The sequence below is a fragment of the Magnolia sinica genome, chromosome 1 (assembly GCF_029962835.1).
Source record: "Magnolia sinica isolate HGM2019 chromosome 1, MsV1, whole genome shotgun sequence".
NCBI classification, from domain to species: Eukaryota; Viridiplantae; Streptophyta; class Magnoliopsida; order Magnoliales; family Magnoliaceae; genus Magnolia; species Magnolia sinica.
The window spans coordinates 115,747,477-115,774,010 of NC_080573.1; the positions used below are offsets into that span (position 1 = coordinate 115,747,477).

The window sequence follows — 26,534 nt, forward strand, 5'->3', positions numbered from 1 at the left end:
CTCTCTCAAAAGTAACTTTGATTGGATGATGTTGACCATCCAATCAATGGTTAGAGAACTGAGGGACCATATTGATTATACTATTTAAATAATCCATCATGTGCTACCCACCATTGATCGCCCATCTCAAAAATCAATTTGATTGAATTATCCCAATATTTCCACAATGCTGAGAGGAAAATCGGATGAGTCTACATTGATTATGCTAGAAAAGATCCCATTGTTGATTTGGACGGTCCACCACCATCATCATAGTGGGTAAGTTTGTGCTAAGGAAGAAGAAGAGAATGTTTCGGTGGAAAATGAAACCAGAAACCAGCAATGGTAAAGTTTTTATTCAGATTTTTAAGAAAATTCAATTTTCAAGAAGATATTTCTTGCTCAAAAGTTCCTTTCCAAACAGGTAAAAGTGACATTTCTCTGAAGAAAATTTTCCACTTATAAATGGTCGTGTCATCTTATCCTATCCCTCGCTGTCGTTGCTTCTCCACTCGCTCATCCATGCCTACATGGTTCAGTCATTAAGTAGTCCCCCAGAATGCGCCGCTATCGCCACAAACCGTTGATGACCTCCCTGTTAAAGAATCCCATGTTGGTGTTTCCCTCGGTCCAATGCCCACTGATGGGAACGCGACTAAACCTGATGTACCTGCCTCAAGAAGGAACTAGCATTGATGAATCCAAACAAACAGCTCGTTTTCCCGCTTGCCAAACAGGCCTTAAAGATTTTGAAATTATATATGCTGATGGTCTACTCACAACAAATGCTCCTACCACTAAAAAAATAGGAACAATAGCCCACATTGCATTAACTTGCTTATCTTTTCACTGGACCGCAGAGATCAAGGGCCAGGTACTTACCACACGATCATGACAAGCCAATAAAGAACGGTCTGCAACAGCTCATTGGCTGGCTGATCAGAGTGGTCAAAACCCAGTACATTCATCCAGCTTTCCAAACCAAACCAATCCGATCCGTTCATTAACCTCTCTTGTTCATAAACAATACACTTTCTTTTCTTTACATTATATATCATCCCAACCATGCCAATCCAACCACTTGCATACTGACCTTCCCGAAATCAGTTACTGAAACATTGGTCGAGGCCAATGCAGCATCTAAATCCAGTGGTCGATGGGGCTCCATCTTATGGTGGGCCATCTACAACACCAAACTCATACACTGCACGGGGCTCCTGCATGCATCACCAGCAGCCCCACCTCTCATGTCTCCTCTCGTCCTACCGCCTGTTGGAATTGACACTAAATGCAGATGAGCCGACAGTCTCCCCCACCTCAGACTTGCAGAGGGGGCACAACGCATTTATCTTAAGCCACTTGTCTATGCATTCCTTGTGGAAGAAATGGGTGCAGGGCAACTCCCGGAGTTCTTCATTGTCCACGTACCTCGCCAAGCAAATGCAACAAACCTGCAGCAGTTGTAATAATCAGATACCCAGTGGATTTTCATTCAACAATCATGCAACTCCGTGGTTGGAAAATGCAGAAACTGGGACTGATGACTCTATCGATGTTGCAGAGGCATCCATTGGAAACAAAAAAACACACACTACTATACAATGAAAGACCTAATATACAGACCTTGACCTAATTTTAGACAGAAGGTACAATTAGTTGCAACAAATATATATTTGATGCAACCAAACAGCACCCCTAAGTACAATGAACAAACAAATCAGCATTGTTTGTGGTCATCACGTGGGCCCAACAGCTTCAGGGCTGTCCTATCAAAATATCAGGTGGCTATTAAAAGTCGGTTGCATCGAAGTGTTGCTTGAGGGATTACATGGGATCATTCTTCTTATAAACGTAAAAGGGAATTTGCTTGAGGGATTACATGGGATCATTCTTCTTATAAACATAAAAGGGAATGACACACCGAGCCACCCATCCACAACACTCTTGACTGATAAAGACACTTCTTGGGTTCACACACAAAACTAGCACGATCTGTTCTGCAGTGTTCATCTGGCCAGATGCCCCTAATGGAGATATTCCATCCTCTTTGTACTAGGTAACCAAATATTTTATTAACAAATCAAAGGCTAATATTACAATGAGATGTTCTTGTAATGATTATAGAAGTATCACCAACGGCCCACATTGAAGTCCCTACAATATGTGGGTCAAAATCATCCAAAAAATTTATTTTTTGGTTCTGGCATCTGTATGGAATTGTTCACAAAGTGAACAGTCAGGATCTTGTAATCAATGAGGGTAGGGCAATATAGGTGGTCACACTAGTGTCTCATGGATGGGCATTTCATCGTATCATCCCCCATCCTAAAAATATGGAAAGATAGAATATAAACAGAATTGGCCCTTACAAAAGAAGAAGAAGAAGAAGAAGTAGAATATAAACAGATTGGCCCTTAAAAGAAAGAAAGAAAAAGTTCATAGAAGACCTCATTGGGCAGCCCTCCAAACACCCAAATTGGTAGCCCACCATTGGGGCTGCAACTTGGCTTTAGGTCAAACTGAATCCAACTGACTCAACACAAGTTTGGGTTGGGTTAGGTCAGGTTGTCAGCGTCCTTCGGTTGGGTTAGGGTTGGAAAATTCCAACCCAATTTGAAATCGTTTTGGGTTCAGGTAGAACAAATTCAGGTCAGGTTGGGAATAATCACATGAATGTGGATCAAGTTAGGTTAGGTTGGGTCGGGTTGGGTTGGGTTGGGTTGGATCAGTTTAGGGTTTTGTATGGAGGAGCTCAGGTTGGGTTCGATTTGGGCACCTGGGTTGGAGTTTGGATCAATTTGGGTGATGAGTAGGGTCCTCTTGAGGTTGGGTCAGGCTCAGGTTGATCCTCAACCAGACGCAACCCACTCGAGTTGCACCGCTGCCCACCATATGGCTGCCAATGTATGGTCATAATAGAAAGCATTCATCATGTGGGCGTCATGTGGATGCCCTGATGGCCCAATGATGATTCTAACCATTTACATGCCTGCATATGGACAGTTAAAAAACAAAATTCAACGTTCAGATTCAGCATCAACTCCAACTAACTGGATGGTGAGCAGCATCATCCAATCATTGAAAATTTCGGGTTGTGGCCCATCCACAAAAGAGGCCACCATATGTGCCAGGTTCCAATGATGGCATAAGACTGAATATGTTATGGGACAGATTTGGGCAAGGCACCAATTCAAGCTACAATCTTTTCTGCAACAACCCATATCCAAATATACAGAAATATTATTTTCTAATCAATAAATATACAGAATTAATTCACGTGCGCATGCACACATGCATCTGCGCATAGAAGAATAATAGAGAAGGAAAAGATAAATTAAGGTTTGCCTCTGTAGGTATTATTAAAAGACAAAAAACATGCAATAGGATGGGGTCTAAAATGCCGTCTAGAGTTGCAAAGTGAGGGGTAAGGGCATTTTGGAAGTAAATGATATGAGAAGGATTGCAAATTCACATTATAAAAGGATGGATGCACTCAAGAAAAAATGGTACAAATAGGGTAAATTTTCATTCTAAATTGGTGAAGACAGGCATTCTTTTGTTTTGGGTACCTTGCAGCATAATAAACATAATTCAGAAACAAGAAAACTCAACCCGACTCAATGTTCAGCCAAGTTGGGTTGACTTGAAAACTCAACCAGACGGTCCAGACCCAACTCGATGTTTAATAATTAAGAATTTAAAATTTAGGGAAGGGAATAGAAATTTAACGCAAGTAATATAAAATACAAAGACTATCATCAAATCACTCAATTGTGGGTTGGTTAAGATCATTTTCCCCTCTAGTAGAGGTTCCCTTCCTCATTTCATTTTATTAACATTCACACTGTGAGTCACTAAGTGACTCAGCTTGAGTCACCACGAGTTGTGTCGAGTCGACTCGACCTGTCGTCCTGAGTCAGGATCGAGTCAGACCCAGGACAAGGTTTCCCAGCAACGTGGCTTGAAAACTTGGCAGTCTTGAAATCTTGCCAAGTCAGGTTGACTTGGCCGAGTTTTGAGTTGAGCCAACAAGTTTTAGAACTATAGTAAAAAACAGAGTTGGAGAAGAATGACAAGTTATTAGTGTTATACATAGTATAGATGGCAGAAATTGTAGCTTCTTGAAATTGGCAATTGGAAATGGGTGTGATTGGCAATTGCACCCTGTTTCAATAACACTATGGATTCAAAACACAACCCAACTTAGAGAAGCACAAAAACCCAATTCCGCGTAGCATGGAATAGAGAAAATCCATGAACCAGATCCAAAAGATAAGCACGTTCAACTCTATTAATAGAAGAATAGAGGACACTAATTATTTGGGCTAGTGCCCATTCCAAACAATGTAAATATGCTAAGTTCCAAACACGGCCCTCAAGTAACCATGCTGCATGGGTTAGAGACTACCAAAATGCACCCAAAGTTTCAGCAGTGTTTTAAATAGCTATGACACGTAGCGCGTAGCTTACGCTACATAACGTAGCTTAGCCTTAACGCTACGTAGCTCATGTAAATAGCTCAAGTCGTGTGTAGCTTGCGCTACATGATAATTTGCACACGCTACATAGACTACACTATACACTAAGTAGCTTGCATTACAAGCTATTTTTCACTACAACGTTAAAAATCAATTAATGTTTTCATGATTTGTTACTCTTTTCAATAAAAATTAGCTTATCTTTTCAATGCTTTTGGTAAAAATAAATAAGTAATAATATGAAATCACTTTCGTTGTTCTTTTTTACATTTGTACTTAATGACTGCCATTTCCCATTACTTCAGGTTGCGTTTGTTTGCACAAAATATCATGAAATTTTGTTAAATTTCATTATTAATCAGTCTAATTCGGTGAATATCGTGAAATTGGACCCCACCAAGCACAACCTTGATTAAAAATCTAGATGTAGCATGTAGCTTTTGAGGGGTGAACGCTACACTACATGCTATTCGCTATTTAAAACATTGATTTTCAGAAAGATGTGTAAGGAAACCTATCATTAATTGAAGAAGACAGATAACATAAATCTCTGTTTTGTTGAGCCAGACTGTGGAATCGAGAGCTCCAAGTCGGCCATTTCGGCAAAGCATGAGTGGCCATGAAAGATGAACTAGAATCCCGCAAAGAGCACTGGTCGATTACAATAGCAGGATGGTGGTCACAGGAAGTCTAAATCCACAAAGGATTGTGTAACAACTCAAGACTGTTGATGGCACCCCTAACATTAAGCATTTTCAATGACTTGTGGCCTTAGCCTATGTTGTTGCAATGCTGGTCACATTGCTTGTTGAATCATAAACCATGGAAGCAAGACTTTCCTGGAAATGCAATCACCATAGAGAAATTCTATTTATCATGTTTGAGTAATGAGAATGGAATTCCATGGAAAAGTGACTTCATGTTTGGATGATGAGTTTTTCTCTCTTTGGCATGTATGCCAACATGGTTCATGCGTGTGATGTGAGGCATTCATTAGGTCGGGCCCATTGTGATGTTGTCCTGGCCCAAATAATCAAGCTACCCCGCATATCAGCTGACCTGCAAATATTGGGCCCAAGTCCAACTAGAGTTGGGCATCGAGTCGAGTCAGACCGAGTTAGGGCTGACCCGACTCAATCCTTTTTGAAATAGGCCTGACCCGAACTCGACTCGACTCGGTACCGAGTCCAGCATGCCTGAACCGATCCGAATCCGGGTCTGGCCTGGACTAATCAAACCCAGGTAAAAAGTACCAAGTCGGTTCGAGTTAGCACCGATTCGGATCAAGAGATGGAGGGAGGGAATCGAGTGGAGGGGAGGGGAGAGAGAGGACGACGGTGGTGAATCCAGTGATGGTGGTGGGTGGCTATCGTGCAGCTGTCGGGCTTGGAAGAGGAAGGTGGGAGGGAGTGGGGAGAGAGAGAGAGAGAGAGAGAGAGAGAGAGAGAGAGAGAGGAGGGTGGTGATGGTGGTGGGTGGTTGCCGGCCTTGGAAGAGGAGGATGAAGGAGGAAGAGAGAGTTTGGGATTGGGTCGGGGTGGGTCCGGTCTGGCGTATAGGGTTAGAGATATTTAAAATTTAAAATTTTTTATTATATATACCCGAATCCGAGTCGAGTCGGTTTCAGATCGAGTCGAGTCAAGTTGAGTTACTGGGTAACTCGAACTCAACTCAGTTTGAGTTCGGATTTGGCGAGGGCTACTCAGTTCGGACCGACTCACCCATTCGGTTCGGGTCGAGTTGGTTCTGAACGAGTCGGATGAGTCGCGTTAGGCAAGTCAAGTCGCGTTCGTGCCCAGCTCTAAGTCCAACAATCAAGACCTTTGAGGAGTAAGCGTTGTTGTTGTTGTTGTTGTTGCTGTTTGAAAGGAAGTCAATGGAAATGAATCTTAAACATACAGATAATGTTGAAACCTTCGTTTTCTTGTAGAGTCCCATCATCCATTGTCTTAAGGGATAGTCATATCTCCTGTTTTTCTCCTCCGATAGATTTTCATTATTGATGGAAAAAACCTCCTTAACCCTACCAAGGGCAAAACTGAGATATCAAGATCCAACGAGCCAAGCAACTCCAACGCTGCAAACAAGTTCTAGTTGCTTCTAATTCCGCATAATTTGAGTCACCAACGCTGGAAGGGGAGAGAGCACATATTTGGTTCTACAGAGGTCATCTTTAGCACCACCCCCAATCCTAATCACCAAGGATTATGAAAGAACTTAAAACTTGAATAGACATTTAAAACTTGAAGGTTTTTAAGGTCATCTTTAGCACAGAGGTCATCTTTAGCACCATCTTTAGTTTCCACCAACCCAGTGGAGGAAGGACTGGAAGGTTTTTATGGTAACCTTGAATAGAAATTTAAAACTTCATTCCAGCATCCATCCAGCCCCATGGGGAAAAAGAGCCTTGAATTCTTTTGACTGCAACAGCTTTTAGGGGAAGAAAATCTTTCCTTGGTATCTTCATTCTCCATTTTATTTTAGCAAGGAAAGCAAATGATGGGGCTTAAATGAGGAAACAGATTCCATCAAAAATCTTTTTTAATCTCCTCCGCACATCCAAACACAAGAAACATGGGTTTCCACATGAAGTGATATCCATAAGTTGTCGTTTCAATGCATCCAAGCCATCCCTAACTGTTTGAAAGTTACCCTTTCTGGATAATGCACAATAGTCTGGCCGCGTGCAGTGTTAAGCATGAATATGTTGGCACACAAGCAGTGCTTGGCAAACATGAAAAGTGGGCTCCTTGCCATCCCCTGTTACTAACTACTTGAGCATGTCCTTTACACTTTTGGTCTGATGGCAGTATCTTTGCATGCTTAGTGGGCTTATCTGCCACTACATCAAGCTCGAGGTCAATACTAGGTGGAGTAGTGCACTGCAGGTACGTGAGTAGTGTCAATGTGAACCTCTTCAATGTCTAACTCCTAGAGTCCAGGTTGAGAAGGTTGACATCTGGTAGGTGGCAAATCATAAAGCTAGCCCTAATTACAGGAAGAAAGGCTAAGATGACGATGCTGAGAAAATCAAGAAGTCTCTTTGAAAAGTTTTAAAGTGGATGATGCGTGTGTGATGAGTGTATAGGAAGCTGTGTATGTGAATTTATGGGATGTAAAGTCAAACAAAAAATGACTTGGTCTAATGGCATTCAATGCACACAAGTTGAACTAGTTTGGTTAAAGAACCAAAAGAAAAAATGGTGGATATGTGAAAACTTACAGCATCTTCTGCTGAAACTATCCGCTCCTTGTCAGTACCAGGTGCCAAGATTCCACCCTCGTTAGCACCTTCCACGTTTATTTCACTTTCTCCTCTGTTTCCATTTTTCTTTGACTTGAACTTGTAGGTTGGCAATGAGCCGATTGATTCTGGAGTGGCTCCTCTGGTATGAGACGGTTCCTCTCGTAAGCCCAAGCCAGAAATAATACAAGGCAAGCAGCAGCAGATTGTTGCACAGAGAATAAATGGCATGGCATACCCAATACAGCTAAATGTAAGAAACACTATACATAAGCTGCAAGTACACACGGGAAAAAGATTATGGGTAAATTTGATATGGATATAAATTAGAAACCAATGAAAAAAATTGACCGATCAGTACCTATATAATTTTGGAGCATCGGAGGAAGAGGTATGCCCACCAAAGATCCACACGTTGCCAACCACAAACCATACTGCAAAGAAGCAATCTAACGCCATTTTGAAGTGGTCTACTAGCACATTTAGCCTGTCAAAGATAGATTATCCCTTTATTTAATAGCCAATATAAGTACAATTTAAATAAAATACTTTAAAACCACAATGAAACATAATCAACATCTTATTTATGATGGACTGATGGAATTGTTAAAGAAGAAAAAACTTAAAGGCAACGGATAGCAATTGCCCATTACAAGAGATGGCCGGGATCCGCCATATTTGGTGAGAGAATCTGCTACAGAGTTTGCATGCATCCTTGGGATAGCACAATTGTGTGGACAAGATGGACTGTTTAAAATGGAGTAATAGAGCGGAACACTCTCTAGGAGGTAAGGCAATTGGAGATGTATCAACTGTATTTACTGGAACCACAACGCATGATTTGATAGTTGAGAAGATGAAATTGCAAAAGCAATATACAATCTCATGATTCAACTCAGTGATATGTGAATTTTGATAGAACTATGATCATAGAGATGTTCTTAAATTGTTAATTTAGCAAGTGGTCTCAAGCCACAAACTGCAGAAGCCATTTACATGGAGCCCACCAACCTTTGTTTTTCACCTATCTTCATCAGCCCTTGATTTCCTCAGGAAGATGAGAGCTCATAAGGACATAATCAACAAGGACAGCTAGGCATCAATTCAAGATGTGCAAAGTGTGAAGGTGTGAAAGAAAGTATCAAAGGGTGCAAGAGTGTGGAAGCCTTTGTTTCAAAATGTTAGCAAGTATAGACAGCTAGGAAGCAGGAGCAGGAGTGTGAGTCCGACATGTTATGGGAGTGGGACCAGCGCCTATCCTAGGTTGAAGGTTTGTGCAACTAAACTTTAGCCAACTCCAATTAACTAGGATAAGGGCTTTAGATGATATGATATGACTGCCAAAAAAAAAATTTTCCTTTGTAATGCAGATCTTTGTATGTGGATGATTCTTATCCATTACCTATCTCTGTTTTCACTTTTTAAAAATATTTATGACTCATTGTTGCATATCATGCACACTTGTGCAGGTGCACTCCGCCCTATATCCATACAACAATACACTACAAAAATCCATATAGCTATTAGATCAAAATTATAAGTATAATAATTAACTCATGACTTTTTTTTTTTTTTTTTTTTTTAATACGCACCCAACACACACTCACACACGCCGTAGTGGGATTTCACCACCTATGGGCCTCGAACCCAAGTTCTCATGTTGAAACTCCTTAGAATCTACCACTAAGGTAAGGACTCGAAAATGCACCTAGGAAGCATGGAGAGTCGCCACATTATCTCCCACCATTTAAAATTTTAAAGATGGGTTGTGGGAGAATTAGTGTTGTCATGTGCGATGCAAATCGCATATGCGCAAATCCATATGCAAATCGCATATGCAATCATGGCACATATGCGATTGCATATGTGGCAAATGCGAAAATATGCGATTGCATATGCAATGTAAGCGATCGCATATTGGCAATGGCACATTAAATTCTTTTATTTATTTATTTTTACAAAAAAACAACATTTTGCCTATAAAAAGGCTTCCAAATCTCCTCCATTTGAAACATTCTCACTCCAAAACTCTCTTACTCTCTTCTTCTCTTACATTTATTAATTACAAGTAGTTTTAATCTCTCCCCAACATCGCCTCCCTCTTGGAAGTTGGAAGATCAAGATTCAAGCACTTTTAAGTTTAAGGAAGATAGCTTGTTGATTTTCTACAATAATAAATAAATAACTTGTCTATTTTGTTGTTACTTCTTGTTAACTATATTGTTGAACGTCGATGACTTGATGTTTAATTCATTGTTTAATTAATTTTTTCTCTCTCAAATGTATTTTAAATACGTAAAATTAGATATCTATTAACTTAGAAAAGTTCCCCTTAGTTTCTTATATATTTTTTACATTTTTTTTCAAAAATTTCCCTATTTTATATATATATATATATATATATATATATATATATATATATATATATATATATATATATATATATATCGAAAAAAAATTTAAAAATTATTTGGTCGCATATGCGATTGTGCGATCGCACATGATCACATATGCAATTCAACAACATTGGAGAGAATATAACCATTTAAAATTTTGAATATTTTCAGAAGTCCATCTTGAAATGCATGTTAAGGTTCCACCTGTGATTCTTGGGCAAAGGAAGATATGTGCACACCAACTCTTTGGGAAAACTAAGTGGAAACATATTTTCCCCATGTGATTATATTTACAAGCAATGTTCAAATTATCTCCGATATTATCTTTATCTCCAGCTCAGCGATACCGATAACACTGGTAGCGATACCGATAACGCTGGTAGTATCAGAAATTCCAAGTATAAGTAATGTATTGCCAATGTATCAATATCGTTGATGTACTCGCCAATATTTTCAGCTATGTAAATTCTAAGTGTCACTTGTATTGCCAATGCATCAATATCGCCAATGTATCACCAATATTTTCGACTATGTAAATTCTAGGTAGTGGTTGTATCATAAGTGTATCAACGATATTTTAATAATATTACCAACATATTGATATCATCAAAATTTTGTTTATTAAAAAAATTTATTTCTAAATTTTTTTTTCATGGGCACATGGTTGTATGTGGTGTTCAATTTGTCATCGATAATATTGATAATATCTCGATATTATCGATATCGCAACATGCACGATATTGAGACCACAATCTTTCATTTCCTTTCCAATTGTTAATGATTTCTTGATGAAATATCATGTGCTGTTGATATTTTGCAATATCGATGGATATTTGGATGGAAGGTTGGATGGTTAAAGAGGATGGATGGGATGTTTAGACTCATGTCTTACAACAACACATGCTTTTAAGGCCCATTAAATGGAAACTTGTTATGTACGCATTCTTCTTGCAATTGTTTTTATTTCTAAATATGCAAATATATGCATTTTAACATCTCCTGAAGATTCGTTGAAAATTCTACCGTTTTCCGCATGTTTCCCCGCATTTCCGGTATCAGCAATATTATCGGCAATATCGACATTATTTCCGTATCCTTGGCCATCAAAACTTGTAGCGTTACCGATACTTCAAACACTGTTTACAAGCAAATGTTACATTTTTGTTGGGATAAAGCCTAGATGATGATTGCGATGTTACATTTTTGGATTTTAAATTATTTTTATTTTTCTAATTCATTTTTCCAAACAAATGCATGCCTCCATGTGTGTGATCTTTTTAAAGTATTCCTTGTATAATGAGGCAGGTTTAGATTTTTTTGGCTTGCCAAGTCTGACTCCCTGAGAAGATGTAGGAGTGTCCCGTAGCGGTAATGGTGGGCGTAACGGTGCCCACTGTTATGGATACGTTGAATCAGCATAATGGCCGATATGCCCTTATATCGGTCGGAAAAATAAAAATAAAAAAATTACTCAAAATAATTTGAAAATTTGTAGAAGTTCAAAATATGAATTCATTATAATTTTGAACATGTTTATGGTAGTGTAACGGTCTAGTCTTTGGTAAGAATGTTGTATAGGGCTATCTGATGAATTTATGAACCTGACAATGAATTAATTGCAAATCTTTTATATTTAATTATTTAACTATAAAATATCAATATAAATTTATTAGAATGAATATAATACCAAAACATCTCATATTTGCAATTTTAACTATTATTTATAGTATTAGTGTATTACATACCTCACAACTCGTACACATTTCATTTCAACATTCAGAGACTAGGGACTTTTGTGTCCTACTATGTAATTCACATACCTAACAATTTGATATCGTTTTCCCGCAATGGATCTTAAGAAAAAAAAAATGAAATTAGATTCGGGCGAATAGTATTGCCAATTTAGGGCTGATTTACTGGACTATTCGATATCTCAAATTAGCTTCATATCCATGCAATCTATTAGCACTTATCCCACTAATGGATTGATGGACATTTATTGGACTGAATGAAAAATATCAAATGGGTCCTATTTCAAAAAACAAGTGTCTGCAAATTAACAGTGAAAATCATTCAAAACAATTTAATTTTGGACTGTGACTTAGTAACAACGGTCCTAGAATGTAATTAATTAATTTTAAGTTAATATATGCCTCATGCATAATATTTTAAGGCCATGTACATGAGGCTGACGGCCCACCTCGATGTATGTATTGTACATCCATGTCGTCCATCCATTTTACCAACTCATTTTACGGCATGGTCAAAAAATGAGGCAAATCCATATCTTAGGTGGACTACTACTGGATGAGGCCCTGAATGTGGAGCCCACCTCAATGTATTTTTTATATCCATGCCGCTAATCTGTTTTGCCAACTAATTTTAAGGGACGGTCCCAAAAATCAGGCTGATCTAAATCTCAGGTGGACCATAATGAGTGACACCTTGAATGTGAGGCTCACCTCGACGCATTTGGTGTATATCCATTCCATCCATCCTATTTGCCAACTCATTTTAGGACGTGGTCCAAAAAATGAGAAAAATCCAAACCTCAAGTGGACCGCATAGTGAGGATTGAATTCCCACCATTAAAAACTTCTTGTGACCATAAGATGGCTGCTATTTGTGTTTTCCCTTCATCCAGGTCCATGTGACCTTATCAACAAGTTCGATAGCAGGTAAACATTACAATGGGCCTTCGCAAGTTTTTAACGGTGGGCATTCAATCCCTACCATGTGGTCCATTTGAGATTTGGATCTGCTTCATTTTAGGGACCATACCCTAAAATGAACTGAAAAAATTGATGGATGGCATGGTTATACAACACATAAATCAAGGTGGGCCCCATGCACCGAAACAATGCACGTGCACTACTAAGTGGCGTACACCGCAATATTAAAAACGAAAAAGGTTAAGCGTGCCATCCATTCATTTTGAGAGAGAGAAAGAGGAGGGGGGGGGGGCGCACCATAGGGGAAAGAAGAAGAAGAAGTACCACAACAGCCCCAACAGTATATTAAGAAGAAGAGGAAGAAAAAGTGGAAGAAGAAAAAAATCAGGTATTTCTTTTCGTTTTTCGCTTTTTCTTTTGTTTTCTTTTAAAGTTACTGTGCGTAACAACTGTTACAAGGGCTGTAACGGCTGTTATGCCCTGCGGCCACGTAATGATTGTTGCAATTCTTTTTTTCTAGACCTCACCGTTTCAGCCCCGTATCACGTAATGGTAACCGCCGTTACCACTACAAATCGGCCATTACGGCCAAAATGTAACCGATTTGGCACACCTTGTGTGGGACCCACGTGGTGTATGTATCACATCCAAGCAGTCCATCATACACATCCCATCAGGTTAAACCTAGGTCATGAAAATCAACTTGATCCAAAACTATGGCCTCAACATAGGGAACGAGGTGGGAAGGGACACCCACCCTTGATTCTTACCTGGGACCCACCTGATTTTTTTTTCCCGACCCTTTGTCCATGCAGATGAAAGGTCTAGATGACCTGGATTCCGTATATTCAATATGATGGTCCCTCCACGCAAATCAAAGGTGGGCCTCCCCTCTCAACTTGTCCCCTTTGCCGTGGGTCCATAGGGTAACGAGAGGAAACGCATCTGATGGACATCTTAAATCTCATGAATACATCACCCCACTTCTGCCGGTACCACTGTAGCTTACAGTGGTACCAATAGCACTGGAGCGCACCCCTGTTGGTTATATGTATGTACCTATGAATCCAAAATTTTCATTCAATGCTAAATTCATTCTGTCGAGTCAGGTCAAAACTTTCCTACCCATCTTGCTTATCAAAAAAAAAGTACTGTCATGTCCATCTTTTTGCCAGCCTTTCAAAGTTTGATTATGTGCTCACATCCAAACTGCGAGACTAGAGGTACTATACCCCATCAGAGAAGCTTGGCTTCTAAAATGTTTTATAGAAAGTACTACTAGCAATGATATTGAGTATAACCAAAGTACAAGTCATATCAATAACTGAGTGAACTGAATTGAGGAAATTAAAAAAACTGATTTAACTATTAAAATCCATGCCAAAAAAGCCTGATTCATCAAAAAAAAAAAAAAGAAGAAGAAGAAGAAGAAGAAGAAGAAGAAGAAAGGGAAGAAGAAGGGAAAAAAAAAAAAAAAAGAAAAGAAGCCTCTATCAATCACACATGGCAAGGTTAGCATTAGTGTTTCAAATAGCGGTAGCGTGTTGCCTAGTGTTCAACCCTTTGTAGCGTAACATGTAGCGTAAGCTACATGATACTTCTATTTTTTAAAATTCAAATATAGGAAAAATATGATAAATAGTAAGATAAAAGCAAAAAATATAAAAATGCCTAAACGATGATTCATTTTTTCAAGTATTAAGCATATTCAAGTAAGTTATTAATTATCATTTATCAAAAGCCAATCCACATATAAAGTCATAAACCAAATCAAATAATTATCACATTAACAACTTTCTAAGTAAACCACTTTAATTAATAATGTCTAATTGAAACCACAAGTCACAACTCACAAGTATGAAAAGAAATAAAAATCTCATAGGTTAAGAGTATTAAGTACAATATAGATGTCATCTATATAAAGAGGAGTTTTCGAAAACCCTCTTTTGAAACCCTTTTTCTTTTAAGTTTAGTTTTAAAGTTTTTTAGTGTGTGAGTTTCACACCAACTTTAACAAAGGATCACCAATATTTTAAGTGAAAGTAAACAAAGAAAGGTTTGGTTTTAACTTTAAATTTTAAGTTTTTTTTTCATTTTTATAATACGATTTCTACACTATTTTAACAAACAAAACTAAATAAAAAATTGAAAAATAATAAAAATAAAAATAAATGTTATCATCACTCTTCCAAAAAAAAAAACACACCGTAGCATATGCTGCAACTGACCCCTATAGTGTAGGCTACAGGGGATTTACGCTATTTAATTACAGTATGTAGGACTACGGCTACACTGCCACGAGCACTATTTGAAACACTGGTTAGCATAGAAGAGTATAGCAACATCCCATGCACCTAATAAATGCAAAATGACATGGTTGAAGTTAATAATGATAATAACAAATTATGCATTAGCAACATGAAAAACAAATGATCTGATAAAGCAGTTTCATTGATTTCTTCACTTAACTGCATTGCAAATAATACCTTGAACTCAATGTTCCTGTTCCCGTACTTTGTGAATTCACCTCAGTAGCACCTGTGGAATGGTGGTCTGCCTCTTCCAGAGCCTGAGAATTCGACGTATTGTAAGTAGGTCTGGAAGGAGGGTTGTTTCCAGAAGAACCCTGACGTATATGTGTCGATTCTTGTTCAGTGGTCTGATTGTTATGGTGGAGATAACGCCAGTAAAGAACAGGAAGGGTAGCAACGCAGCCCAATGCATATCCCACGACCCATGCAAATAGTGGTGTTTGTGGATTCTCATCTCTTGACAATGATAAGACAACAACTGATGCAATTATTTGGCTAATGGTAACAACAAGTTCAATGGAAATCCATAGCTTCGAATTCAAAGGGCTCCTGTGGCGGCGGCCATAGCCATCACCTCTCCTTCGGAAAGCAGAACTTCTAGAGTTTGATGTGGGGGAGGAAGGTGAGGAAGATTGAGACACAGGAGCCGGTATGCTACTAGAAGGACCATCATCATGATGTGATGCATCATGATCGGAAGTACGGTCTCCGGGAGAACTAGATGAAGAAGCAACACTAGCCCTAGTGCTAGTAGCGATATCGATAACATGGTCTTGGCCGCTGTAATCTACAGGCCGCTCCATCAGCAAAGGATATCTGTCTGTTTGGGCTTCAGGCTGTGGTTCCAGTGAGGGAACAGCCATCAGATTCCACTGACAGGCTTGAAAACAAAAGAAGCATAGAGAGGTAGTGAATTGACACTTTCCAAAGCTCCCCAATTGCTCCTCCAGCAGAATCCACACACTTACATAAATACCAGCTCAGTTCAGGGTCCTACCGAACAGTTTGCTATTCTTGTATGCCAAATAAAGAGTACCCGAGTTGATATGTAGTTCAAAGACTCCAGCTTCAGACAAGCTCCTTCAGACAATTCAATTCTGTTTAAGAAAAGAGCTACCACCATATGAGAACCCTTGACTTCTTCCTTTGTTGTTAGCTTCTCTTTAAGAAATAGAGATATTACAGAGCGAGTCCAGACACGCATCTGAATTCTGCAGTTGCAAAACCCAAATGCTCCACACGTGCCAACATGGCACACATGTGAGAGATCAAGGTTGTTCATCAGGTGGGGCCCACTCTTAATCTGCCCAAGACCAAAAAAGATCAGACTGATCAGCTCGTTAGGTGGGCCCACATGTTTGCAAAAGATGGGCATTTAGAGAAAAATACCCAGTGGTCCACACTCAAGGTACATGCGTGGCCTGCATCATGAGCAGACCAACCTAATTTTTAGGCCAGGGAACATTCATGGTGTGGCCGACCTGATGAACAGGCTGAATATTGTACCCGTGTGCCATGTTGTGTGCCATCAATAATATAGGGCGTCTGGGATAGAATGGCTGCACACATCCCCAAGCAGCATTCCTCTCATGAAGAACAAACTTTACAAAGCAAGAAATGCAGAAAGTGCTTGCTAAAGAAAGGCAAGTGACCTGGATGTCTACAACACCACTTTTGGATGAAGCCACTCTAACTAAAGATTGCAAATTCTACAAAACAAGAAGCACTTAATTAGGAATTCAAGTGGGATATAACTTACTTTCATGACTATGCAGTTGTATGAAGGTTCAAATCATTCAATTCCTGATGTGGATTGATTTCGCCCATTACAGATATATCAGTGAAGTTTATCAGAATAGAACCCCAATAGTAGATGAAAAGACTATAATTTACTAACTACCGAAACAAACCCACCTTATCAAAGTACTCAGATGCTGAGTTCAAGAAACTTGTATCAAGTTACTTAAAGTCAGTACATCACTCACTCAACTCAGTCCCATTGCCACAATATCCTAGGAAATTCTTCAAAATGGAGCTCAAACCTGCATAATAAACTTAAAGTCAGTCCTGAAACTATAATATAATAATAACAATAACAATCACAGTAATAGAAATAGTAATAAAAGCACATGGACAGAAAATTTCCTTATAGGATCCTCAACCAAAGGATATTTGATACAGGACAATTAACCACTTGCACTAAAAGCTCGAACTGTTAGACCATGGCGAATTAATCCCTTTATCTCATAGCTCAGGCCCCACATCTCATGGGTTAGGACCTCGGCCGAACCCCCCTCGTGGGCCCCAAATCACATGGGTACCACCTCACACAAGCCACCCACCTCACATGGGTGGGGCCCGCCTCACACGAGCCGCCCACCCCGAGTGTGCCCTTGCATCCCATAGGCTACCCCACTCAAGCCCAGTGTGAAAATGCCCCTGCATTAACATTGACACTTGGATTTCTAGTCTATACAAGCTAGGGTCATGGCTCAGTGATTGCAACCATTGATAAGCTGGTGCCGACTATGGATGTACTATGCCCCGAAAATCTTCTCCATGGGGGAGCTTATCTTCCAATTTGTGGTTTTAAATAGACGGATAAGAAGAGAAGTACAACTTCGAGAAGCTCAAGGATTGTAATCTTTCTTTTTTGGGGTTGTAGCTGGGTCGCCATCTTGGCAGCTTAGCGTTGTTTCCTTGTATGGTTCACATTTTGTTTGCTTTAATAAAATTTCAGTAACCTTTCAAAAAAAAAAATAGTACAACAGTACTGAAAAAGGCCCGAGATTGGTGGCTATAATCTTCCAATCTAGGAGACTTTTAGAGCATGGTCCATTGAAGACGAGGGCCAACAGATTGATGGTCTGGATTACTTGTATAAGTTGAAACTCAAATGTACCATAAAATTATTCTTTAACAGACTATTCTTGGCAGCAGCCTCTACTCATTTTCACTTGAAAAAGAAAAAGAAGTTGAGAAATTTTAAAATGGTGAAAGTTCAAATCTTGAATTTCACCTCTGGTAGGGTAGATTAGGGTAATCTTCTTAGATTATGCATCGCCTATATTTATCAAGAGATGTATCCGATAGGGCTCTCCAAATCTCTACAGTAGTGTTTCAAATAGCACTCATAGCGTAGCGTAGCGATAGCACTACATACCGTAGCTAAATAGCGTAAATCCCCTATAGCGTACACTACAACTACATAGCGTGTAGCACTTATAGCATAAGCTACAATGTTCCTTTTTTAACCTTATTTGTTAAAAATGGTGTAAAATTCACATCATGAAAAACTTAAAATGTAAAGTTAAAATCAAATCTTTCTTTATTTACTTTCAATTAAAATGGTGGCGATCCTTTGTTAAAGTTGGTGTGAAATTCACACATTAAAAAACCTTTAAAACTAAACTTCAAAGCAAAAGGGTTTCAAAAGAGGGTTTTCAAAAACCCCTCTTTGTATTGATGACATTTGTATTGTACTTAATACTTTTAACCTGTGGGATTTTTATTTCTTTTCCATACCTGTGAGTTGTGACTTGTAGTTTCAATTAAACTACTAATTAAAGCAGTTTGCTTAGAAAATTGTTGATGTGATTATTATTTGATTTGGTTTGTAACTTTATATATTTGGATTGGCTTTTGATAAGTGATAATTAACAACTTTTTTAAGGAACATGCTCATACTTTTAAAAATGAATCATCTTTTAGGCATTTTTAAATTTTTTATTTTTTTTCTTACTATTTCTTATGTTTTTCCTATTTTTAAATTTAAAAAATTGAAGTATTGTGTAGCTCACACTACACACTAATGAAGCTCAAGGATTGTAATCTTTCTTTTTTGGGGCTGTAGTGGGGCCGCCATCTCGGCGGCTTAACGTTGTTTCCTTGTGTGGTTCACTTTTTTATTTGCTTTAATAATCTTTCAATCTATGAGACTTTTAGAGCATGGTCCATTGAAGGGGAGGGCTGACAGATTGATAGTCTAGATTACTTGTACAAGTTGAAACTCAAATGTACCGTAAAATTATTCTTTAATAGACTATTCTTGACAGCAGCCTCTACTCATTTTCGCTTAAAAAAGAAAAAGAAGTTGAGAAATTTTTAAATGGTGAAAATTCAAATCTTGAATTTCACCTCTGGTAGAGTAGATTAGGCATCGCCTATATTTATCAAGAGATGTATCCCTTACGGCTCTCCAAATCTCTATAGCAGTGTTTCAAATAGTGCTCATAGCGTAGCGATAGCTTACGCTGCGTAGCATAGCATAGCCGTAGCGCTACGTACCGTAGCAAAATAGTGTAAATCCCCTATAGCGTACGCTACAACTACATAGCGTGTAGCGCTTATAGCATAAGTTACAATGTTCTTTTTTTTATCCTTGTTTGTTAAAAATGGTGTAAAACTCACGTCATGAAAAACTTAAACTGTAAAGTTAAAATCAAATCTTTCTTTATTTACTTTCAATTAAAATGGTGGTGATCCTTTTTTAAAGTTGGTGTGAAACTCACACATTAAAAAACCTTTAAAACTAAACTTCAAAGAAAAAGGGTTTCAAAAGAGGGTTTTCAAAAACCACTCTTTGTATTGATGACATCTGTATTGTACTTAATACTTTTAACATGTGGGATTTTTATTTCTTTTTCATACCTGTGAATTGTGACTTGTAGTTTCAATTAGACTACTAATTAAAGTTGTTTTCTTAGAAAATTGTTGATGTGATAATTATTTGATTTGGTTGGTAACTTTATATATCTGGATTGGCTTTTGATAAGTGATAATTAATAACTTTTTTTAAAGAACATGCTTATACTTAAAAACTGAATCGTCTTTTAGGCATTTTTTTTCCCTTACTATTTATTATGTTTTTCCTATTTTTAAATTTAAAAAATTAAAGTATTGTGTAGCTCACACTACACACTACACTATTTATGCTACACGCTATGGAGGGTTGAACGCTACCCAACACGCTACTACTATTTAATACACTACTCTTATGATCTCCCATCTCTTCTATATATTCCAACTATTATCAAAGAAATTAACAAGTTACAGTTTTCTTAATGTAGTCTCTTATAGACTTATAGTTTAACATGATATCAGAGTGGTACCAATCCTAGACATGTATATGACATCTCCGTCCGAAAGCTGCCTATATCACCATCATTTAACAATATTGTAACTAATAGCCATTTGTATCACACATTGAAATCAACCCCATACAATTTTGTTGTTCTTCAACCATCAAATGCCTATCTTCTTCTTCTTCATCGACGGCTGCCAGAACCCATCATCGCCACTCCTCACCATCGCTCCAAAGGCCATTCACCCTGCCATTGTAAACCCGCTATACCCATCGTTCCCATCCAAACCCACTACAACAGTTGTCACCCCTCAACCATCATCACCATCATTATCAAAACCCATCATAGTCACTCAACTCCGGCATCATCTTCTTCATCTACACCCGACCATGGCAACAACAATACCTCAAGCTTATCTCTGTGCATTGCCCTCACTCCTTCCATAGTTGCGGAATTCCAGCATCATCTTCTTCATTCGAACTTGATTGTAGCAGTAGCAACACCTCGAACCTATCTCCTCCATGCATTGCCCTCATCTCCTTCTAGATCTAGATCCACCCATGTCGCTCATCTCTTCCCCATTTGCTAGCACTACCATTGTTTCCAAGCTTGATGCCGAAAACTCCTAGGCCCTAACTTGTTTCCACCTGCACCCATCTTTGAATAACCCACCATTGTTGATTCCATACCCGAACTAATCGCCAGATCTACTCTGTTCGACGAACCACTACACATCTACAACCTTATATCCATTCTAATCTGCCTCAAATCTGCCCATCCGCAGCTTGCATCATCATCTGCACTAGATCCAATGGATTTTTTTCGGTGGCTGGTGGTAATCTAATTTTTCCTCCACAGAAGCTCACCCTTGGATCTTCTCTCCCTCCATTCTATCAAGTGTTTGGTATTGTTGTAGGAGAAATTTGAGTGAGAATTTTTTTTGTTGTTGGAGTTGTTGGGTGATGGTTGGCTAGAAAAAAAAGGTCGGGAGCCAAGGTTTGTTTTGCATTGAATTTTTGTTGGTAGATTCTTGGAGCTTTTCCTAAGAGGAGAGGATAAAAAGAATGTCCAGTGGCAGAAGCACAAATTGGTGCGCTTTCACATCTCCTCCATACAACTTCGACAATGTATATTACTTGTATTAGGCCTTTTAACAAGATGTGTTTTGTTTGTGCTAGGTAAAGTATGCCAAAACAATTACAAAATGGTAGCGGTGGTAACCGTTACACGTTATGGGGCCATAACAGCCATTATAGGAAAAAAAATGGTCCGTAACGGTCCTATAGCGGCCCCATAATGGTGTTGGCCATTATGAACACCATTACCCTATTAGCATACCTTGGTACCAGGCATTTGGACTGAACTCGTTTTTGTAACAGGCGTATGGACAATATTTGTTCTGTGCCGAGCATATGGACTGGACTTGTTTGGTGCCAAGCATTTTCGACCACACCCTCTTTTCTTTTTCTTTTTTACTGTTAAAATATGTAGAGCAACCAGAAGAGGAACGATTGAACTTCCAGTCATTGGAAGTGTGTATCCACTGGAAGAGCAATGGATGAAATTGCAGCAACCGGAAGTGCCAATAAACCATTTACCAATTATTGGAAGTGCCATTAGTTTACATTCCAAAAGTTATCAAAAGTGCCTGCTCACCTCATGCTATTCGGCATTTCATCACCTCATGCTCTCCTCATGTTATCATTGCATTTTTTTCTTTTGCTTTTCACTAGATGCTCATCGTACTTCTAAACTCAAGTTGCTCCTTTCAAAGCACCTTGAGTTTGAGAGGGGGAGTAGATTAGGGCAATCCTCTATATTTGTTAAGAGGTGTATCTGTTGAGGCCTACAGATCTCCCATCTTTTCTATATCTCCCAGTTATTATCCAAGCAATAAACAAGTTACAGTTTTCACACTGTAGTCTACCTCTATTTCCAAGCAATTGCAATCTTGCAAATTAAAGAAGAGGAGAAGAACACCATAAAACCACATCAGCATAAAAACCGAAAATAACAGAAACCCATCTCAGATACATGGTCCAGCAAAAAACCAAATTCTATTTCAGCTCATATCTCCAAATAAGGATAAAAAAGCACCAACCCACCAACCAAATCCGTACAAAAACCAAATATAACAAAAACCCACATCCAAATCATGCCCGAAAAAAAAAAACCCAAACCCCAGTTTCAGCTCTTCCATCCAAACAAAGAAATCAAAACAGGCACCTAATCAAGAAAGCAAGAAAAAATAAATTCCTATCTTTGACTAAAAAGGCACACGCATTGACCAAATCGAACAGCCAAAATCAACCGATTCGTCAAATAAAGTCACATTTACATCAAAAATTCAAGTCTGAGAATCGATTATTTGAGCAGATGTTAGGAGAAGAAACAAAACTAGAAAGGGAAAGTTGGGGGGTTTTTTGCGGGTCTTTGGAATAGAAAGAAAGGAATTGCAGAAGTCAAATTAAAAGAACATACGTACCTGATTAGATTAATAATCGAGATTAGAAAGATAATTGTAGGATAACTATATTTCTTTCTCTTTTGGAGAATTTTCGCGGATTTCTTTCTTGTCTTCCTTCGTCTTCTTCGTTATGTTCTTGAGAAATGGCGTTAGCTTTCGTTCTTCTTTACTTCTCGCAAGCGTTTTAGTACAGAGAGAAACCTGGATGCTCCGGACAAGCGTGATTCATGATACGCATGCACTAAAGAATTACATAGAAGCTGTCCACGTTTGACACTAGTAATTGGAATTAAACAGTCCAAACCATATTTGCTAGTTTAGATGTATCATGACCCAAAATTACGCTTTTTTTTATTATCTGAATGTCGGATCGGTGGACATTTGATTGGACGGTTAATAATGAAAAAATCCAACGGTTTTATTTCAACAAACAAGTTTTCACCAATCCGAGGTGAGGGTTGTTCAAATAATCTGATTTTTTGTCATTAACTTACCTGCATTCTTTTTCACAATTTAATCGGTTTAATTTGGATAATACATGTCACATGCATTATTCCAAGGTGCCTATGGATCAAGCATCATATGTAGTCAGGGTATCAGATAAGTCCCTTTAGAATAATGGGATTTTTGAGTTGGGAATTTTCCAAACAGTTCCTCCATGAACCAAATTTCTTTTTCCATTAACTTTCCAAGAAAAGAGATTACCCAACTACTCTTGTTGTTTATTTTTTCTTTCCACCAGGAGAACTAGAATTGTAGAGCCCACGTGATAAGTGTTTGATATCTAACCCATCCAACAATGTGTCCACGTGGTAAGTGGGATTTTCGGCAGCGGGGCCTATTCTGAACCATGTACTTCATATCCATGATGTTCATCTTTTTTGAAAACTTAATTTAAAGCATGATCCAAAAAATGAAGTAAATTCAATTTTCAAATAGGCCATAATGGAGGAAACAATGGTAATTATCTATTGAAAACTTCTCATGGGCTAAAGAAAGTTTTAGATCATTAAGCTGATTTTATTTTTTTTTTCTCTTCATCCAAGTCTTTATAACCTTATCAACAAGTTAGATGACAAATAAACACTCTCATAAGCCTCATAAAGTTTTTAATGGTTGGGCAATCACTATTGTTTCATATGGTGTGGTTCATTTGGTTCTTATGGGAAGTTAATCACTATTGTTTCATATGGTATGGATCGCTTAAGATTTGGATTCATTGGAGATTCAATTAATATTGTTTCCTATAGTGTAGTTCACTTAAGATTTGAATCTATTTCATTTTTCAAAATATACTATAAAATGAGTTTTATAAATAGATGAATGGTATGGATATAAGGTGCGTACATAACAGTAGGCCCTATAATTAGAGATCCACCAGCCTTTGGAGATCCGCCTAAACCACACCCATCATAATTATTACAAGACAATTATACAAGAGATCCAATCAAAAGGTGGAACAGGCCCTAAATATACACTATTTAAAAGATGTTCAAATTCAATTGTAGCCCTATTAGCTAGATTTTTTTTTGTTCATGTGAACCATATGGTAGGGTGATTATGTTGGACCGATTAATATTATATAAATAACACGAGAACCCCACAATTCTCGACTTACACTACTTCTTAAACAAAAAGACAAAGCTATGGCTTTTTTATTTATAATAAAAATTTCCTCTCACAAAAAACATCGCCTTTCAAAATTTTGATTAGTGAGGCTTTATTCGGTGAATTGCCCGTTTCCTAAAGAATTTTCCGTAAAAATATTTGAATAATCAGAGAAAGGAAATAAGGGGTCTACTCGTTATTTGGGCCACGGATTGACGTTGAGTTGGGTTATCAGATGGTTTTCACCCGCTTGACGAGTGGGCCAGCTGGTTTTAGCTCCACGTGATGATCATGGTGTGATCAAAGATGGTGGGATACACGGGTGTGGATGTCCATGTGGGTGTAAGTAGTCGCTCTTATTTTATTTATGTAATATTTTAATTTTATTGAGCCTGGCTGTCGCTACTCGAGGGAGCACGTGTGAGGGTGGTGCGCGGGTACAAGATCTGGGCTGTTGTTAGCCGAGCTCGTGTGTGACCTGGTGCAAAAATTGGCTAGCCGTTAATGGGGGCGGCTTCGGTGGATCCCTCACTGTGGGGCCCACCGTGATGTATATTCCTTGCATCCATACGATTCATCTGTTTTGGCTGCTCATTTTAGGGCATGATTACTCAAATGAAACAGACCCATCTAAGTCTTAGGTGGACCACATGATAGGAAACAGTTATAATTGACTATTAAAAACTTCCTGTGGGTCAAAAAAGCTTTGGATCAAGCTGATATTTGTGTGGTCCCCATCAGGTCTTTGTGACCATATCAACAGGTTGGTTGGAAAATAAACACTCTGGTGGCCCCCAGTAAGTTTTTAATGTTGGGTATTCAATCACCACTTTTTAGTGTGGTGTGGTCCACCTAAGATTTGGATCTTCTTCGTTTCTGTGGTCATACTCCAAAATGAGTTCTCAAAAAGTATGGACCGTATGGATGTAAGGCACCTACATCACGGTGGGCCCCACAGCCAGGGATCTAACCGCAACCTGTCGTTCATCATGTGGCGAAACAAGTTTGCCAGTGTAGTCCCAATACATGTGTGGGTCATATGATGACCTTGATAGGCCTGGCATTGGAGTAGTTTCTATCTATCATACCTTTAGTATCTCTAACTAGGCTAAGTCTAAAAATTAGAAGCCCCCTTAGTTCAAGCTATGGTAATATCCAGCGGGCCAAAAAAAGGATGCTACATCACAACCTGATCAAACTCGTACTATCTTGACTTAACCGAATCTATCTCTTCAAAAATAACATAATCTGAATAGCTTCCTCAAAAATCACATTGCCTGAGCAATCGTGACCTATTACTCGTGGACACTTAATTGATGAGACTATAGGATATTTTCATTTCAACTGTCAAATAAACCTGACAGTTAGATAATCAAATAAAAGTAGTTTTTGGTTTATAATACATCCAAGCTATTAGACATGTTCTAGACGGCCGGTTTAATTTGATTACGTGGTGAGACACTTATGAAATTTCTGAGTAATTTTTAAGTACCTGCGTATCATTTATCACTCTTTGCCAGAGTATTAGTGTTTTTCTCCGTCCATAACATATTTTAAATGCGGCACCTTGATCTGGCCGGACTCGCCGACACTCCAAGAAGTGGAGGTATTTACAATGCTAGTAGCTGTCTCTGACCCAAGAATATCCAAGATTATACTCGGGCTTTCAGTTCTTACATTGTCGCTTATGATTCATTGATCCAAACCATTGATGAGATGAGTTCCATCGTGGATGGCCACTGCACAAAAATTGTAGACTGGAAGATCTTATCCATTGAAAATGCAGGACGTGAACTGTTGTTTTTTCTGTTGGCTGAACCATAAACGATTGGGATTTACCCTTTTATGATCTCCGTTGGCACATGGGGATCGACAGTGGGCTCCGTCTAGATCAGTGAGTCATGATCCGTGCTTGAACAAACTGAAGACGCCAGAGATTCATTTGGGCCAGTGGGCCATGGTCCCTAAGCATTCGATAATCACGTGTTTGGAAAGGTTCCACAAAAGCTTTCCCAACAACCCCACAACAAACAATGTTTATAGTCTCCCATTTTCTTACATGAGACAACTTGCTTACCCCAATGACAGTGACGGAGATTGGACTTTTTTCGAGTGTAATCAATATGGACTATTGATTCTTCTATCTATCCGTTGGTTAGATCAATATCCCAAGTGATTTTTAGAGAGGTGGACCACCAGAGGTAGACCACATATGATAAAAAGTGCAAATCAATTACTAAACCTTCTCTAAGATGATCAATTTGGACTATCAATTCTCCCAACACTACAACAAT

At 38.6% G+C, this 26,534-nt stretch overlaps 1 protein-coding gene across 3 annotated transcripts; it reads right to left on the reverse strand.

The window, feature by feature from the left end:
* Positions 1-780: 780 nt before the first annotated feature.
* On the reverse strand, positions 781-22,805 carry LOC131255122 (E3 ubiquitin-protein ligase At1g12760-like). 3 transcript variants are annotated; one of them, XM_058255834.1, is made up of 8 exons: positions 22,651-22,805; positions 16,996-17,123; positions 16,734-16,790; positions 16,079-16,178; positions 15,256-15,961; positions 8,063-8,188; positions 7,681-7,975; positions 781-1,430 (listed from the first exon to the last, which is right to left on the reverse strand). In XM_058255834.1, exons 5-8 carry the CDS (start codon positions 15,942-15,944, stop codon positions 1,242-1,244), a joined length of 1,299 nt encoding a protein of 432 aa, XP_058111817.1. In that variant the 5' UTR covers positions 15,945-15,961; positions 16,079-16,178; positions 16,734-16,790; positions 16,996-17,123; positions 22,651-22,805; the 3' UTR covers positions 781-1,241. The 3 variants fall into 3 exon arrangements, with proteins under 3 accessions (XP_058111817.1, XP_058111801.1, XP_058111809.1); XM_058255818.1 differs by having other exon boundaries at positions 15,256-16,178; XM_058255826.1 differs by lacking the exons at positions 16,734-16,790; positions 16,996-17,123; positions 22,651-22,805 and adding an exon at positions 16,841-16,865 and having other exon boundaries at positions 15,256-16,178.
* Positions 22,806-26,534: the final 3,729 nt, after the last annotated feature.

Excerpts from the sequence above, each read along its gene's own strand:
- LOC131255122 (XM_058255834.1), bottom strand. The coding sequence starts at position 15,944 with ATGGCTGTTCCCTCACTGGAACCACAGCCTGAAGCCCAAACAGACAGA. Across the intron at positions 7,976-8,062 it reads GATGCTCCAAAATTATATAG|CTTATGTATAGTGTTTCTTA; the intron begins GTACTGATCGGT and ends GTGTACTTGCAG. Across the intron at positions 1,431-7,680 it reads TAGTTTCAGCAGAAGATGCT|GTTTGTTGCATTTGCTTGGC; the intron begins GTAAGTTTTCAC and ends CAACTGCTGCAG.